Source organism: Homarus americanus, unplaced genomic scaffold (assembly GCF_018991925.1).
Source record: "Homarus americanus isolate GMGI-L3 unplaced genomic scaffold, GMGI_Hamer_2.0 scaffold36970, whole genome shotgun sequence".
Lineage (NCBI taxonomy): Eukaryota > Metazoa > Arthropoda > Malacostraca > Decapoda > Nephropidae > Homarus > Homarus americanus.
In genome coordinates, this window is record NW_024740094.1 from 3034715 (window position 1) to 3050852 (window position 16138).

Genomic DNA, 16138 nt, shown 5'->3' on the forward strand with positions numbered 1-16138 from the left:
TTTTTCTCCCAATTAACGATGAAAAAAATGATCGTTCGTTCTTTGAAATTGGTCCTTGTGTGAGACTTCCGTAGGTTCAAATGCTGATTTTTTCTCGTAAGTCAAGATCTGGGGTGTATATAACAGCCTGTGTTTTGAATAGGTAAATTAACATCAAAAATGGCGTCAAAATTATACTGAGACTCTACCTTAGCTAGATACGTTAATTTAGCTGAATCAATTTTTTTTTATACATTTAATTTCTCACAATTAGTAAACATATCAAACTAGAGTCTCGGCGTAATTTGGATGTCATTTTTGTTATTTAGCTATTAATTCCTATACCTTACTTGCGAGATTATTCAGTTAAGAACCTTTTATAACTAGTTGATCTTCCCAACAGTGAAGTATTTATATATAACTCAACACTTCTCTTAGCGCCAAGATATAAAATCATTTTGTATTTCTTTGCTGGTCAATAGTTGTTACCAGAAATAAATGGTTGAAAACTTTATACAAACCTGTTTTATTGAACCTTTTGTACTGGTGTCGTGTTATGTTGAAGATGATGATGATGATAAAGGTATTTGCTATTACTTAAACTACTTATAATTGCTGCTACTACTACTACCAATAATAATAATATATATATAATAATAACACCAGACCGTCCCTTAAGTCCTTGTTATATTAAGGATAGGTAGAGAGTGAGATACGACTGGAGAAGAACTGGGAGGACTCAATCCACCACTGGGAAATTAAAGACTTTTAAAAGAATTGACAAAATGAATTACACATGAACCTTTCTGTGTGACTGTCTCGTAAACTGACAGGCAAAAGCTCCATTGTTGACAGGAGAGTTTTAACTGTCTGTCTGTCTGTCTATCTATCTATCTATCTATCTATCATTACAAATAAATGTAAATGATACAATACATATTTAAACAGACTCACCAAATGAGCTTGTTATGATACAAACTACCACTCAGGTCGTTAAGTAGTTATACCAGGCTTTTAAAACTCTCTAGACACACCCACGTCAAGATTCCTACAATCAAAATAACTTCAATAGAAGCAGAACATCGCTGGCTCCGATACTCTGCCAATTAATGAGGTTATGAACTGTTCGCTAGACTAACATTCGTTCAGCTCTACTGCCTGTGGTGGCGTTGTGAGGTGAAGTGAGTAGCGAGGTGTGTTTAGTTGTGAGATGACCTTCGTGTTTGGCGGACGCTGTGACGGGGTGTCTGGTTTTGTCCAAGCAATACATTATGTTGATATTTTTCTGGATGAGAATTACTCGTCAACCTGAAGGATTATACTGAAGGAGTTACGTCACCTGTCGAAAATTACCTGGTAAGTGCTTGATTATATTGTATGTATGCATGTGTGTGTGTGTCTGTGTGTGTGTATGTGTGTGTGTGTGTGTGTGTGTGTGGTCTCCTGTGATGTGGCAACTGTGTGTTTGTATATCGTGAATGACGTGACGTAGGTGGTCTAAGTAACTGGTAGGTATGTATACAGTAGGTAGAGTTTACATAGAGATTATCAAACAGAACTTCATTGTATCTGCTTCCTGTTATCCTCTACCTGTTATCTGTTATCTGTGTTATCTGCTACCTGTTTCACTATTAAGGTCGCATCAGAAATAAAGGTCATTTGGGGAAGTGTCGTAATGATCGTTCAGAACCAATAACTTTTACTCAGATTTTACAAAGGTTTAATGATTTATCCTGACCTACAGCTACAGCAAGAACGATACATTTAGGTATAAGTTGATTTAAGAGCTATGGGTTTCACTCAGCTCCTCCACCACTTTGGCATACCCCTCTTACCTCCTCCCCCTTCCTCCTCCTCCCCCCCCCTTCCTCTTCCTCCTCTTCTAACTCCTCCTATAACTCCTCTTCTTCCTCCTCCTTCCCGTCTTCCTCCTCCTTCATCACCACTACGACCATCCACCACTACCATCATCACTACTACTACTAATACTTTAATCATCGAGTAAAATTAAAACACACACACACACACACACACACGCGCGGGACACTTTACTCTTCAACTCATAAAATCGTCGTCTTCCGCTCCGCCCAACAAAGTTCAGATTTACTCAGGAGGCAGACAAAGACCAGCTCCCCGTCACACTCTCTCTGTCTTGACCATCTCGCTGTTGATCTTGACTCTACCTCTCTTGTTGCTGCTGTTATATCCGTGTGTGTATGGGTGTGTGTGTGTGTGCGTGTGTGGGTGTGTTGAGAAGACGTTAGTGGCGTGTAAGTCTAGGAGGTATCATTATTGCGTGTCTATGTAACAATGTGTAAAAATTCACCTTGAGTATAGATTTACATGAGTTTATATACCCAGCACTGTTTATAGGAGATAGACCAACTATTAATGTCTCACAGCCTTAAACCACACCGTCACAGCACCACACAGCAACACACAACATCACACAGCAACACACAACACCACACGACACCACACAACACCACACGACACCACACAGCAACACACAACACCACACAGCAACACACAGCACTACACAGCACCACAGCACCACGCAACACACAACACCACACAGCACAACACAGCAAGAGTAATAACCAATAGCATCCTCCCAACCTAAACACATGGAAATCGACAAGCCCCTCTCCTCTCCTCTCTTCTCCTCTCCTCTCCTTTTACCCATTCCTTTCATCCCTCCTCCACTTACCCCACCCCAACCCCCTACACCTCCTACACCCCCTACACCCTCCCACAAAAATAAAACATAAAACCTAAAAGATCCAGGTTGTAGTGTTGATCCCATTGGAGAAGAATCGGCCCGTTTAAAGCCTTCCGCTGTTCCGCTAAGAAACAAATGAAGATCACTTAGAAGGGCGGCCTGTATGTAGATGAGCCACGTAAACTAGGGGGAGACGAGGGGCTGAACTCTCTCTCTCTCTTCTCTCTCTCTCTCCTTAGACGCTCCAGTGAGGCCAGGATAAGAAGGTGAAAGAAATTGGTTGTTGCATAGTGTGTGTGTGTGTGTGTGTGTTGTATGTGTGTGTGTGTGTGTGTGTGTGTATGTGTGTGCAAGAAAGGGAAATCGATTTTTCTTTACGTTTTCTTCTGCGTTTATAAATGTTTCTCATCCAGATTCGATTTTGTTTTTCAATGTGGGTATTGGAAAAAATTCCTAACCTAACCTAACTTGCACTAACTAACTACCTGCACTAACCTAACGTAACCTGCACTATCCTAACCTAACCCAACCTGCACTAGCTAACCCTAAAGCTCATTCAGGGGAGGAGAGTGTGTTGGCTGGATTACCTGTAGTGACGGAATGGTGTCAGCTAGGGAGAATTAAGTCTCCAAATTTTTTCCCAGGTTAAATTATCTTACCTTATTTACCTGTATAAGAAAAAAGGCCATTAAGATAAAGATAATTAAAGGTTTTGTTTTATTAATTATATTTAAAAGGTTAATTACGTTGTGCTCGTAACCTTTAAAATCACCTTTATATGCATCAGCTTACACCATCATCAGCTTACACCATCATCAGCTTGCACCATCATCAGCTTGCACCATCATCAGCTTGCACCATCATCAGCTTACAATATCACCAACTCTCAAGCGAGCATCTGTTTACAGCTGACCCCGACGTAAGAATTTAACCAAACAACAAAAACAATTATGAGCTTAAAACAAAATAATAAAATAAATAAAACAAGAGTTAAAAATAGTATCACGTGGCGGTACTTAATTACCCTGAAAATACATTATTAACGACTAAGATTTATGATTAATTAGGTTATTAGTTGTTAGGATTATATTGTATTTTGTGCCTCGTCGCCCCCCAGCCCCCTTTCTTGCCTCCCCCTCGCCCCCTCGGACCCCCTTTTTCCCCCCTGGCCGCTTCGACCTCTCGTCCCCTTGATACCCCTAGCCCCTTCACCCCCACTCACCCCAACCTCCCTCGCCCTCCTCACCCTCCCTCGCCCTCCTCACCCCTCCTCCCCCCACCTCCCTCCCTCATTCCCTCGCCCCCTGTCGCCACAGTGTACGGCCGCACACAAAAACACACTCGCTTAATTCTTTGTGTAGTTATCGTGCCGTTTGGCCTCGCTTGTGCTCGCTGATGACGCTAATTAGACACCTACGTCTTCCTGGGAGAGCTGTGAGGCGGGAACAGAGCCGCCATTCTCCTACTGCCTTATGCTGGCTCTCCACACTCTGTCCTGAGAGAGAGGGTTGTTACTGTAAATTAGTGTAGTTACTGCTAGAAACTATCTCATCCATCGTTTTCTTTTATCCTCGAGGAATTCTATATGTTGTCATTGTGCGAATAATTACCATGGTATCACGTGGTCAGTTTTGGCTGGAATTATACTAAAAGTTTACAATGTGGACCTTGTTGTATATTGATCAAACCTGCCAAGCTGGGTGAAAATCAACAAAATAGTTTTCGAGATAACTTTAGGACAGACAGACAGACAGACAGACAGACAGAGAGGGAAGGACCTAAATAATCCCATGCTCGCTTTTGTAGACAAGGAAATAATAATGAATATAAACACAATGTCCATAATAAAATAATCTTGCAGTTCATCTTACGACCAACTGAGATGCCACAACCTTGTCAGACATACCTCCCTCTAGGCAATTTCCTGAACAAATACAACTCAATTAAAACACTAAAACTATCTTAAGTTTCCACTTACCTAATACCATTTACCATCAAACTTGTTAAAACAATTCGCAAAATCTTTCGTAATTTCAGCGATTTCCTCATGTGCCGCGTTTTCTATTCTGTGAAGTTAAAAATATTAGAAAACAAATTTTAATTTATGGGTAACTTATTTAATTTGTTACAGCTGAGTTTGATTAGGTGTGATGAAAATATTGTTTCTTTTAATTAGGTTTGATTAGAAATTCGTTTGGTTAGATTTAATTATGTCTTGATACTTTGATTAAGTTAAATAGGTTCGATTTGAGTTTGAATTAGGTTCAATTATAATACATTTGGAAAGTAAAGAAAGGAAAGATAAAAAATATAAATAATAAAGGAGCAAGAGACACATCCAAATCAAAGAGAGAGAAATAAAAGAAGTGAGAAAGACATTGAAGAAATATGTAGATGAAAGGGTGAGACATAAACAAGGAGATAGAGGTGAGACATAAATCTACTTGTCAGTGTGGCGAAGGAAGTAATCTGCGTGGGAGCCAGCCCAGGTCTCTCTCTTTTCTTCTTAAAATAAAATATATACTAAAATATTTATTATTATAAGTTTACGTATGTCCGTTCGAAACTTTATGATCTTTTATCAACTTCCTGGAATTATTTTTCCCGTTGATAATGGAACATTTGTTTACTTTTAATTTACCACAACTCGTCACCACACACACACACACACACACACACACACACACACACACACACAGTCCTTCAGTTTAGGGTCGAGCATTAGATGAGAACATTTAGTCACGTGTGGCGTAGGATATAATCTTAATTGACTTTGATGAAGGTGACGGAGAGAGGGGGGGACAGGGAAGAGGCAGGGAAGGAGGGAAGGAGTGACGGAGGCAAGGAGGTAAAGAAGGGAGGGAGGCAGGGAGGGAGGCAGACAGGAGGTGAGAGACGAAGGAGGTGAGAGAAGGGGTGGAAGGCGAAGGGGAGGAGTGGGGAAGGGAGGGAGGCAGGGTAGGGAGAAAAGTTATACTGTCGGAAGAGTAATTGGACGTCAGCGAATTACGTAAACAACTTTATATATAGGACGTCCCATAAAACAAACGCCAACACGAGCAATCACCATCGCCTGGCAGCTTTTCCCCAGCGAAATGTTTATCGAAACTACGCCAGACGGCCGTTTGCTTGCCTCTTGCCTGCAGTGACGTTGTTTTATTGTAAGAACACTGGTTTCCTTTCAAAATGCGCCAGACGAACTTTGGCCGGTACTGACAATCCCTTACGCTGCTGTAACTAACCTCAACAACAATTTTGAAATTCGTAAAACTCACAATTGAGACACACAGGTGAGACACACGTGAAATAATTGATTGAGACACACAGGTGAGACACAAGTGAGATATACAGGACTGAGACACACATATAAGTTGTCACCACCACTACCCCCACCTACACACCACCTCCCCCCACCTACACCTACCCCCACACTTACCCCCCCACACCTACACCTACTTCCTCTCCAGCAGACAGCCGCCACCAGCCGCCACCAGCCATAACTTCCGCCACTATGGGAAAATTGACAGAACTCAATTACCAACTCAAATATCGAGGTAATGAAAGCGGCCTTATTCTATTGACTATAGTGGTGTTGGCGGCAGCTCGGCCCGCTGCTGCCTGGCCTTAAGTGGCCCTCTGAGACACGCCTGAGATTCACTGGTGAGACACACTGGTGAGACACGACCTGAGACACACTGGTGAGACATACTGATGAAACACTAGGTGAGACACACGCCTGAGACACACTGGTGAGACATACTGGTGAGACACCTTGGGTGAGACACACGCCTGAGACACACTGGTGAGACATATTGGTGAGACACACTCCTGAGACATACTGGTGAGACAGATGAGAGACAGATAAATAAGTGAGAAAGACAGAGATTCGGGTAAGAAAGAGACACAGGTGAGAGAGACTGAGACTCAGGTGAGAGACAGTTTACCACTCAGCAACAAGTTAACAGCCACCATAAGCACACCTATTACACACGTCATCACATCTCTCGTTAAAGGATAAAACATTACCGTATAACTTTTTAAGAATCTGGTACGTGAAGGAAGAAATCAGGTGGATAATGTAAACAAAGTTGTGGGTAATTCATGAAATTGTAATGTTGTGGCGTCATCACTCCAGCGGGTGGGTAAGGGGCAAAACAGAGCTACAAACACCTGTGGATAAGAACGATCCTCTCGCTGGTAATAGAAGTAACATCAACCTTATTGGTATTGAGACTATAGGCCCCAGTAATACGTAATTCAACAGCAACTGCGCTTACCGTACGCCATTTGTTCCGCAAGTGGCTAATTTATTGTAATAGACCGTCATTTGTTTATCAAAAGAAAGTGAACAAGGTTTTTTCAAAGCTTTCAGACACCACCACGGGTTCAGGAGTATATGGACGCATTATAAACATTAATATTAACAACATGAAGACTAATAACCAGGAGCGCCATTATAAAGAATAACAGCACCACTAAGGGAACCAAAGCCGAAACACCACTAAAGACTGAATAAAGGCAGGGACGCCATAACAAGACCGCCAATCAGCAGGAACGCCAGCACCATAAAGAGACAGTTGACAGACATAGACACGCCACAAAGGGCATTATAGGTCTCCAGCGCCATTAAAACACTGTTGATAGAAATGAATGCACCAACAAGCTTGACTCTACAGATGCAGAAAACGCCATAAAAAGTCAGCAGAAGCAGGAACAGCAGAAAGAGCAAACAGATAAGCTAAGGCGTTGCCGGAAGTCTGGGGGCACGACGAGGACTCAGGCAGTTTCGTCCAGGTCGTCAAGAATTTCTTCCTCCCTCCTCCCTCTCTCCTTCCCTTCCTCCTCCCTCCCCCCCTCCCCTCCCCTTCCCTCCCTCACCTTTGTGCAATTTTGCCTCCTCTCCTAAGGCGCGGGAAGGTCATGCTTCAGTGGCTCAGTACTCAAAGGCTCCTACATTAAATATTTCACCCCACATAACAACAAGATGTATGAACCTGTACCTAACTCACTGCTCGCTGATACTCGATATCTCAAAGGATCGTAAGGTAGATTCCTCCAAACTGATGATATAAGAATGTAAATACACGGTAAAAATAATATATATTCTTACGTTGAATTTTTCACACCAAAGTAAATATGTCGAGAACGTATTTAAAACTTAAGACGTAAAGGTAGATTCTCAATGGTGAAGACGTTAGGTTAGTCTTTCCCAATGTCGTACTAAGACTCTATCGTAGGAACTGTATAGGCGTCCTCTGTCCTTGATATAGGTTGAGAGATTCTGAGGAATGAGTGCCGTGGGGGTAGGGTAGGGAAGTAGGAGAGTAGAAGACGCGAGAGGAAGGAGGAAGACTACAGTTCAAACCACTACAAAATATTTTCTACTTCTCCCTCAACTAACGGGAGTATAGACGGATTTTCATCAATAGTCGTGTTGTCGTTGGCTGATGTGTGACCAAGACGACCATGTTATCTGTTTACATGTGTCTACTTCACTGATTTATTCATTTTGGTGTAATTAGGAGTATTCTTATTATGTCACCTCTCTCTCTCTCTCTCTCTCTCTCATCAAATTGACGTAGGTATAATGACTGTGACGGCTGCCTCATATACAGGATGGCTATGGTCTCTGATTGGTCAATATGTGAACCTTAGTTATTTTATGTAATGTTCTTTGGTCTAATACAGCTCAGAGATACATAACACTCGTTTATCATCAGTTTGTATCGACCCACTGTAAGATGATTTAGTCTAACCTAACCTAACCTAACCTAACCTAACCTAATCTAACCTAACCTAACCTAACTAACTAACCTAACCTAACCTAACCTAACCTAACCCTAACCTACCTACGTCTAAGAACATGAGCTGTCTGTTGTCATTTCTCTCTGTCTCTCTCTCCTTTATGTCTCTTCTCTTCTCTCATCTTTGTGTCTCTCTCGTCTCTTCTTCTATCTCTCTCTTTTCTCTATGTCTCTCTGTTTATCTCTCTCTATCTCTCTCCTCTCGATCTCTCTCTACGGTTCTAGGAGTTTGTCGTTTTTTTCTTTTATTTAATTGGTTTTAAAACTCGTCCATAATTACATTGCCACGTAATTATTGGTCACACACACACACACACACATACACACACACACACACACACACACACTCCTCACTTCCTACACACACACACACACACACACACACACACACTCCTTCACCACACACACACACACACACACACACACACACACACACACACACACACACACACACACACACACACCCTCACCCCCCCCACCCACACACACTCCTCACCACACACAAAAAAAACACAAAAACACACACACACACAATAAAAAACATAAACATAAAACACACAAAAATCAAAACACAGACAAACACACACACACACAGTAGATAAAAGCAGAAGAAACCTCGGCTGGTTTATGAGGCGGAGGCGGAGCTCACGGCTCTACCAACCCGCCCTTGTCGTGTACCTCGCTCTAGTGGTGTGTGTGTGTGGGGGGTGAGGTGTGTGGGGGGCTTGTGTGTGTGTGTGTGTGTGGTGTGTGTGGGGTGTGTGTGTGTGTGTGTGTGGGGTGTGTGTGTGTGTGGGGGCTGTGTGTGTGGTGTGTGGGGTGTGTGTGTGTGTGGGGGGGCTGTGTGTGTGGGGTGTGTGTGGGGGGCTGTGTGTGTGTGGGGTGTGTGTGTGTGTGTGTGTGGGGGGGCTGTGTGTGTGTGGGGTGTGTGTGGGGGGCTGTGTGTGTGTGTGTGTGTGTGCTTATGGAAATTAGTATCGCGCTCAATAAGAAGGTAACTTGGGTAGAAGACAGACAGACAGACAGACAGACAGACAGACAGATTCAGAATAGATATAGAGAGATCCATCATAACAAGAATAAATCAAGGAATTAAGCATAGGTACAATAATCTTAAGAGAGAGAGATGGTGTTGGTGGTGGGGTAACCATTGCTCTACCCCCTGTGGCTCAGAACAGAGGTGTTTATCCAGGTACTCTGATTTCCTCCTTTTACTAACACTTGATATTAACCTCAGCAATAATAACCACAACATAGTATAATTATCCTTCACAAACTCACAATCATCACATATTCTCTGATTCATCTTCGCCAAATCAATTCCTTTAATTTGGTACCGAGGACAATATTTCTATCTACCAACACCTTGTCTAGAGTTACTGTTTGGCCACTCTCTCGTGAGTCAACACTTTAGACACTGAGGCTGAGAATATTCCAAGCTAGCTCTCTCCTCCTCTCTCTCTCTCTCTCTCTCTCTCTCTATCACTAAATTATGTTTGCGAAATAAACGAAAAAAACAAATTAACTTTATTTGATATAAAAATTACCCTGTATTCAGTAATCACAACATCAAACAATGACACACTCGTAGAACAAACTCCTGTATCAACATTATGAAACACAACCTTTAAGGTTTTCTCCATTGTAATTCAGTAGGGATTGTCGAGATTTGTCCATTAGGATTTGTTGATTAAGATTTTTGCAGTGGAAATAGTTCAGTGATGGGATTTTAGTCAAGTGGGATTTTGGGTTTTTATTCTGTCAGTAAATCACCCATAAAGACTGAAGGATTACTGTCTTCCTCCTTAATAACTCAACATTTATTTCACTTAAGATTCAACAGTAGGATAATAACAGCACAGAACCTATGTTATTAATATAATAACCAAGATGATGTAATTATGCAAAAAAATAACAATGAATTAATCGACGACGTCACGACAAACACTTATTCAGACTAAATCAGTTACGAATTTTGTATGTATGTATCCCTTCGTATAACTTTTTTATAGCCTCTCGTTCTTCTATATACGTCCTCCTCCACTACACGTCCTCCTCCACTAGACGTCCTCCTCCTCCACTACATCCTCCTCCTCCTACGTCCTCCTCCTCCACTACACGTCCTCCTCCTCCACTACACGTCCTCCTCCTCAGAATCCGCTATGATGTGCTGCACTTGCTCCGCGTTAAGCTTAGTCAGCTGGCGGTTTTGGGTGCAGGTGAGTGGATGAAGCTGATGGTACACGGAGGTGGGTGAAGGCCTCCCGGAAGTGGATGAGGAAGCAGAAGCGCCATGACGATGAAGACGAGGGCGTTGTGCCAGCAGAAGATGAGTGACGAGCATCATCTGGTCGTGGTTCTCCTCTGCAGTGTTTGCCGACAGGAGGTAGAGAATGAACCCCGCCTGGAGAACCACGTCCCTGGAGGAGATAAAGACGGGGTATGAGATGGTTGGCTGAGGTGAGGCAGATACGTAGAGACAGAGAGACAGGCAGGAAGGAAGACAGAAGAAACAAATGAGAGAGAACAACATATCAAACACAGCGTTCTGCACAGTAAAATATGAATCTGATTATTCACGAGCGTCAGTAGGAGGAACAGTCACTTACCTGCAAGGGGGAAATGGAAGTGCGGGCCAGGGCAGCAAGGACGCTCCTCTTGTGGTACATCTCCAGCACACTATGCCCACTGATTACATACAACAGCAATGTATGTATCTGTGAAGAAACACACAATGTATCTCAGTTTCATTGTGACGGCACCTCTCAGCTTTATATAGGCAAGTGACATCTCTCAGTCCTATATGGATATTAAATAAAGTCAAACAAGAATCAAAAGGCTAGTCAGTAGAGGACAGAGACTCACTAACCTGTACATCCATAGGGTGGCCAGTGGTAGAGAAACAGTAAACCCTCCATGCAGAAGGCGAGGCAGGCGGTGATATAGTCAAGGTCTTGTGGGAGGCGCGGTAGTGGGCCAGGATGTCACGGCGCCGTTGAGGCCGAAGAAGAAGAACATAGTCATGTGTTGGGCGTTGCCGAGGTGGACAAACTCTCCGTGTTTAAAGGCCGTAATAAACTCTGATTATTATAGGGTTTTTGTATAAGGAGGTATCGTACTGAAAAGTGTTATACAAACAAATGAAGATCAGGATAAATGGAATTGAAGCCTATATTTAGAATGGAAAGGCGTAACGAAAAGAAGATCAGGTTACACAGGCTTGATACTCTAAAATAAGGATAGTTGAATAGTGAATAATTAAATAGATGATTAAGTAAATGAATAAGTACATCAGCTTTTACGCTCACCCGTCATACCGATGATGACGGAAACCACCTTGATGAAACCTTCTAGGGAGGGAGGGGCAGCAGGAGCAGGTGAAGGTGCAGGTGTTGCGGTAGGTGGTGGAGCTGCCTCCCTCCCCTACTGTGAGTGTCCTCCGGCACAGGTGGAACCTCCTGAAGATGTTGTAAATCCACCACACCGGAAAGAGGCAGAAGAACGGGCCTGGCAACACGTGGCCCATGAACGAACCCATCTTGTTGACCTGTTGAGGAGGGGACACCTGAGGTAGTCTTCTCTGGTCACACACACACACACACACACACACCAATCTTATCTGTGTGCGAACTGGACCAAACGATGCTGGCTGATAGCACTGGCACAGCTCATTGCTTGTGCTGACTAAGTTTTCATGTAATTTTACATAATTCGACCTCCTTTATAGTTATAACACAAGACCAAGAGATGCCCAATACACTAAGTACCGCACTCTCTAGAAATGTCACACTCAATAGAAGTGCCACACACTTTCCCTATAAGTGTCACACATCTATAAGTCTACACATCTAGCAGTCTGCCAGAGTGTGTTGTGACGGCACCGAATATGAGTTCATTCAAGATCAGACTTGACCAACACGGAGCAGGTACAGATGCATTCAGGAGCCAGTACATGTCCAGTACTTGCCAACAATGTGTAACACAGACGTGACCGACCGCTTACAAGCCGATCAGTGGAGAAGAAGATAAAAGTAAAGTGAAAAGAGTGTCACAGATACCCCGCCATTCTCTGGGCGTTGTTATTGCTCTCGTACTGATAAGATTGTGGATAAGGTAACTAGCCCGCCAGTGGCGGACTGGCCCACCATACCGGGAAATTTCGGTGGAGCCAGTGATGGTTCCTGACTACGTTTTGGGATTAAGGGCCCTTTTGGACCCTTTGAGTGGGCCCTTTACAAGTTGTCCCGGTAGAAATTTTTGACCCAGTCCGCCGCTGCCCGCCGGTCAGAAACAACCCTACCATCTACACACATCTCACCAGACATACAGTATTCCCAGTAGAAAATACAGGAAATCACACCTCAGAACTACTGGACAAGATGCACCAAGTGTCCAAAAGATTAATCTTAGTCTTTGCACCGATCATCTGAACGTTTAATAATAATGGATCTTTATACAATACTACAGGTTAAGTTAGATTAGATTAGGTTAGGTTGTGGCACAGACTAGTGTATATAATGGTTCCAACATATGGTAATGGTTCAAAACATTCGTAAAGTAAATCACGTTACATTTGATACAGAAATAAGTATTAAATATTATTCTTCCTCACACATCAACCATCACACTTAAGGCAATAATGCTTTTAATATGAACATTTGGCGGTGGTGGCCATAACCAGGCTGACCAACACCGAGCTGACCCATGGTTCTTACAACACCATGTAGGCTGACCAACACCGAGCTGACCCATAGTTCTTACAACACCATGTAGGCTGACCAACACCGAGCTGACCATGGTTCTTACAACACCATGTAGGCTGACCAACACCGAGCTGACCCATGGTTCTTACAACACCATGTAGGCTGACCAACACCGAGCTTACCCATGGTTCTTACAACACCATGTAGGCTGACCAACACCGAGCTGACCATGGTTCTACAACACCATGTAGGCTGACCAACACCGAGCTGACCCATGGTTCTTAAACCATGTAGGCTCCAACACCGAGCTGACCCATAGTTCTTACAACACCATGTAGGCTGACCAACACCGAGCTGACCCATGGTTCTTACAACACCATGTCTGAAGAATCCCAAACTCCTGGCATCTGCAACACTGCATAAATATACACACAATTGGCTGGTCGGTTATATCTCTGTTACACAATGTTGACAAGTGTTGAACACGCAATAATACACTGGCTCTAGAATACATCTGAACATGCGTCAGTGTTAATCAAATTACTCTTCACTAACCTCACGTTTGTATGAAATTGAAATCTGTACAGTACCGTGGTCAGAGATCAGAGGTTCCCTATCTAATCTTTGATAGACGTGCCTAGACTAAAGTCCTTTAAACATATTTTTATGATGTGGTTCTTACTCATGTAAAGGTTAGGTTAGGTTCGGTGAGATTAGATTAGGTTAGGAGGCTATGGTATGTTAGCGTTAGGTTACGTTAAGTTAGCGTTTAGTTAGGTTAGTTAGCCTTTGGTTAAGTTATGTTAGGTTTCGTTAGCACTAGGTTAGGTTAGGTTAGGTAATCGCCAGGTTATGTAAAGTTAGGTTAGGTGACGCCTCTTTGGGGAAAATATAAGAATTTTTGTGCAATGTGAAGTCAGTTTGTTTTGGTACACCCCCCCTTCTCTCTCTTTCTCTCTCTATGTCTCTCTCTCTTTTCTTAATTTTCTTACGTGATACAACTTACCTAGTCTGTGGAGCTTGTGTTAGTCGTATACTGGTCGTGGATTAGTCGTATACTGGTCGTGGATTAGTCGTATACGAATGGTCGTACGTTGGGTATAACGCGATCAAATATACGTCACTAGTAATATATGTTTACATCACACTTCTTCTTCCTTCTTCTTCGTCTTCGCTGGCTATACAAACAGTTCCATAAAGCCTTCTCGTTTAAGGCTGTGTCGAGAGTACAGTAAATATCAGTGTCTCTGAATCACTCACAGCAGAACACATACACTAAACCTTCCTTATATTCCTCTTTATCAAATGAATAGTTCCAATATTATTTTCTCCTCGTCCTTCCCTGAATAACAAGGTGTGTCTGTCTGTCTCTCTGACGTATATAGGTGTGTGTGTGTGTGTGTGGTGTCAGTCAGCGCCACAGCAGGACAGGCACACCACACTATCTCCCGCTGAAGCACCATCAACAAACTGCCTCCCCATACCAGCCGCGGTTCCATGTAATGTAGATAAGACAAATATCATAAAGATAAACTTGATAAAATTCATGTGTTAATTAGATCCAAATTCTCACAGTCTCAGAAGATCAATATTTCATTAGGTGGTGTTGTAAAGACTCGCCTAACACACACACACACACACACACACACACGTCCATAGCCCCCACACACACACACAGACCTGATGTCATCACTAGGTAGATTTTCCCAAAATGACTGAATATGCACCGCGTGTCAACCAGAGTTAGCGACACCTTATCTTCCAGTTTCTTGATAAGCAAAACCTAGTAGTAACTGTTCCTCGTGTCTCAGTTATTGATCAGAATTTGAGGAAAATTACGGATCACATGAAGATCAACCACCTAATTTCACCTGATGATTAAACACCTTAAGTATTACCTGGGGAATTAGGTTAGGTTAGGTTTGGGTGTTAAATCATAAGGTAAGGTCAGGTGGGGCTGAGCTTCCGTATCTGGATCTTGAATACTTTCTAGAACATAAACAAACACCATTATGTATTTTATCTTATTTAGAAACGAACAAAGTTTATGAGAAGTGAACACATGGCATTATTGAACCACTTGTCAGTTGGTTATCAGAGGTTTCGGACACGTCGAGTCTGGGAGATTAGGGATAACGATATGATAGTAATGCATACAGTCATAGAAAAAGATCACCTGAAAATTGTCACGGTCACGGAGGTCCGCCACACAGGTGTTAATCGTCCCTTTATGTCAGTCTCGAGATATTGGACGCGGTAGTATTGGATCACCTGAAGATTAGCCCCAGCTGATTTAATTTTCAAAAGAACAATCGATACTAACCTAACCTAACCTAACCTCCAGGTAGCGTAAGTGTTTAATAATCAGTTGAAATAAGCTGAGGTGTCCAGTTATTCTTTCGTTGAGATGTAAGTTGGCACCTGGGTGTCTGTGGTCTCATAAACTCTCACTATTCTGCTTCCTGTGATTCATTGTGTTGAGTTGTGGGCCTACCAGACAGCGTCAGCGTTGCCCCTAACCTATTGGGCCCTCGGCGGCAGGAGACGACGTTGCGTGCCCCTCAGATGCCGCCCGCTCATCCCGTCTGCGGCTACGTCCTTGTCTGCAATGGGTTGTGGGGACGTAGGCTCTCTGTTTTAAACTCCCATTCTCCCATGATTCTGCGTCTTGAGATTGGCTGCTTTATCCAGGAACATTTCCCACATTTATCAGAAAAGTAGTTTTCACTTTATATATTTCGGTAAAATTGTTTGTTAAGTACAACATTTTCTTCTAAATTTACTAAAGTTAAAAGTCCATAATAGAAAGTTCTCTCTATTTTCATGTTCGTATATTAAATAAAAAAATTACAAGTAAACGCAACAACCAATTCATAGTTCCAAACAGTTAGTTTACACCGCTGGAACACTCTGGCACTCACTGGGACATG

The 16138-nt window shown here is 42.8% G+C and overlaps 2 protein-coding genes across 2 annotated transcripts in view; one reads left to right on the forward strand and one right to left on the reverse strand.

The window, feature by feature from the left end:
- Positions 1–10701: 10701 nt before the first annotated feature.
- Positions 10702–14492, reverse strand: LOC121875084 (transmembrane protein 45B-like). The gene is given in 6 exon segments (XM_042379430.1): positions 10702–10837; positions 10839–11053; positions 11115–11222; positions 11455–11583; positions 11813–12052; positions 14215–14492. Coding segments are annotated over 5 exon segments (819 nt in total). The 5' UTR covers positions 12044–12052; positions 14215–14492.
- LOC121875085 (microtubule-associated proteins 1A/1B light chain 3C-like) overlaps positions 12392–16138 on the forward strand; it is a 19267-nt gene continuing 15520 nt past the window's right edge. Inside the window, exon 1 of the mRNA XM_042379431.1 lies at positions 12392–12431. Coding sequence (XP_042235365.1) covers positions 12392–12431 — 40 coding nt within the window. The remainder of the gene's footprint in view (positions 12432–16138) is intronic.